The sequence below is a fragment of the Nematolebias whitei genome, chromosome 9 (assembly GCF_014905685.2).
Source record: "Nematolebias whitei isolate Nwh7 chromosome 9, NemWhi1, whole genome shotgun sequence".
NCBI classification, from domain to species: Eukaryota; Metazoa; Chordata; class Actinopteri; order Cyprinodontiformes; family Rivulidae; genus Nematolebias; species Nematolebias whitei.
Genome location: NC_056506.1, coordinates 15,892,910 through 15,895,646, shown reverse-complemented (window position 1 = coordinate 15,895,646; position 2,737 = coordinate 15,892,910). Strand labels below are relative to the sequence as shown.

The 2,737-nt window shown below is 48.6% G+C and overlaps 1 protein-coding gene across 1 annotated transcript; it reads right to left on the bottom strand.

The window, feature by feature from the left end:
- Positions 1-807: 807 nt before the first annotated feature.
- On the bottom strand, positions 808-2,506 carry LOC119414416 (transcription factor jun-D). The gene has a single exon (XM_037681508.1). The coding sequence runs from the start codon at positions 2,254-2,256 to the stop codon at positions 1,399-1,401; it is 858 nt and encodes a 285-aa protein (XP_037537436.1). The 5' UTR covers positions 2,257-2,506; the 3' UTR covers positions 808-1,398.
- Between the last annotated feature and the right edge of the window lie 231 nt (positions 2,507-2,737).

Sequence of the window (2,737 nt, the reverse complement as noted above, 5' to 3'; positions counted from 1 at the left end):
AAACATTTTTGTTTTGTTTCCAGAATATTTTGGTGGAAAAATTTACGTTTTTATTTGTTTATGGTTTTGTTGAAATTGTTTTAACTGTTCGAAATGAAATAAAGAATGAAGTAATTCAGCTTCTCTGTTGTCCTGTGAAGTGATGCACTGAAAGTGTCATCAGTAAAACAAAGTGTTCTCGGAGTGGATTTAAATTATGTAGTGGATTTAATAAATGCGGGTGGGCAGAGCCCAGTCGAGTACACACTGATACACGTGAAGTCTGTACATTTACACGTCCTACAGTCAGCCGCTGCAGAACCAAATACAATTGTTACTCAAAACATAAGATACATGATCATTTTGTACAAAACATGGAAAATACAACTATAAATGTGTTTCAGTAAATAAAATATAGATTTCTCATTGGTAAGTAGTTGTAAACGAGCATGGTATGTTATACTGGAGAGCACGTGGTGTTGAGATCTTATTTAGCTCCCAGTACATGTCCTCTGCAAAGTTCAGTCCTGATGAGTCCAAACAGGCTGAGATCCACATTAAGATCCTGGTCCATGAATCCCTTCTGTTGAAGTCACGGTGTCATCAGGAACAGGAGCCCTTTTAGTTATACTGCAACGTTTGGAGTCAATCCCATACCAACTAAACACGACCAAGTACTTTTAGCTAAAGCTGATACACTTTCACACACTATATATGTGTGTGTATATATGTATATATATATATATATATATATATATATATATATATATATATATATATATATATATATATACACACACACATAACATGAAAGAATGTTCTTGCATTTTCCATACAAAAAAATTACAAAAATCGTTTTCACTTCTTTCCTTTTTTTTCTGGACTTGGGTTTGATAAGATTCCCACACTTACTATTAGAAAATATATTTTTAAATCTGAAACATTTTGGTCATAAACAAAAACACTTAAGTTTCAGGGAATGGAGAGCAAACATAAATACTTAAACTGGAAGAGAACCCTGCAACTGTGCTGGCATCATCCTGACGTCAGCGACAGTATCGATATATGGATCGATCTGCACACTTGACTGGTCAAACATCAGTTTGACCAGTATAATATCTTTTGGATATCTATCTTTTCATAGGTGAAAAGATCAGTCCATAATGGTATATCTGGATCACTTGGCACACCTTTACTGAAAGTACATTATTATCAATTCAACCACACTCATCTTGATCCGATACCCGTGAGAGTATCGATAACTGGACCGCTTCGCTGGCTGATTTGGAAAGACACAATCTCAGGTATCGATCCCATTATGGTCCGGGGTGGTATCGATAACATGTATCGATCTCCCAGCCTCCTCGTCAGTCAGGACTCGGAACCGGTCCATGTGTTCATCAAAGCCTCGCAGGGGGGTCAGTAGGCTTGGACGTGGCTGGTGAGCAGCTGGCAGCCGCTGCTCACGTGGTTCATCACCTTCTGCTTGAGCTGCGCCACCTGCTCCCGCAGGACGCTGGCGGTGGAGGCCAGCTCCGTGTTCTGGCTCTTCAGGGTCTTCACCTTCTCCTCCAGCCTGGAGATCCGCTCCAGCTTCCTCTTGCGGCACTTGGAGGCTGCGATCCGGTTCCGCAGCTTCTTCCTCTCGGCCTTGATGCGCTCCTGGTTGTCCATGTCTATGGGGGACAGGGGGGGACTGTCTCCGAAGCTCTGCATGTCCGGAACCGTCTGCGGCTCGTCCTTCACGCCGGGCTGCTGGAGCCGGGCCAGACCCGCAGCCTGCTGGTTCAGGGGGGGGAAGGGGGTGGTGTCCGTGTAGCTCATGGAGGTGTAGCCGTTCAGGGAGGTGTAGACAGGCAGGTCCGGAGGCTGCAGCCCGGCAGAGCCGGACCCAGCTGGTCCGAGCAGATCCACGGCCTCGCTCAGCTGGTTCTGCTTGTGGAGGTCCTCCAGAGCCTTCACGAACCCCTCCGCGAACTCCTGCTCGTCGCTGCCAGACTTCGGGTGCAGGAAGTGCGGGTTCGGGATGTTGCTGGCGGCTCCCAGACCACTGGACTGGACTATGAGGCGCTCCAGGTCCGGTGGGGTCAGTTTAAGGAGTCCCAGGTCCAGCGAGTTTAAAAGTCCGCCCGTGTCCCGGAGCGAGCCGGACTTCAGCTCGGAGTTCTGGTCCGGGTTCAGACTGCTCTCCTTCTTCATCATCGTGTATTTCAGGTTGGAGACCCTCAGAGGGTTCGGCGGGGTCCGGGTAGAGTCCGGATTAAAGCTGGTTTTCATCCGACACCCTCATGAGGGAGTGTGGGGCGTCGCGAACCAACATTCACATCAGAGCAGGAAGAAAGACACGGTCCGTGTTGAGTCTCAGGTCCAGATCCCGTTCTTGACTCTCCTCTCAGTCGGACCTGGTGCTCCTGGGTCGGGGGTCCGGACTCGCTCTCCTCTCCAGACGCAGCTCCACCACACTCCTCTGGCCTCCCAGCCCAAAACTTCCATTATGTCACCCCGGAGCGCGCAGATTGGACCGGGAGGATCCGGCCTTCCGGGTCGATTTGAATAAAAGGCTGAGCTGCTCCTGGTTGCCATGGAGACGAGGGGTAAACTCCAAACAGCGCAATGCATTGTGGTCTGACGTCATGGCAGAAAAAACCCGGCGCTGCCAGGAGAGAGCAGGGCGGGGAAGGTGAAGTTAGAGCTGAGGAAAATGTTCCTACAGCCCAAACAAAGGCCCTGACTGTAGAACAGAACACAGGAGAACAGA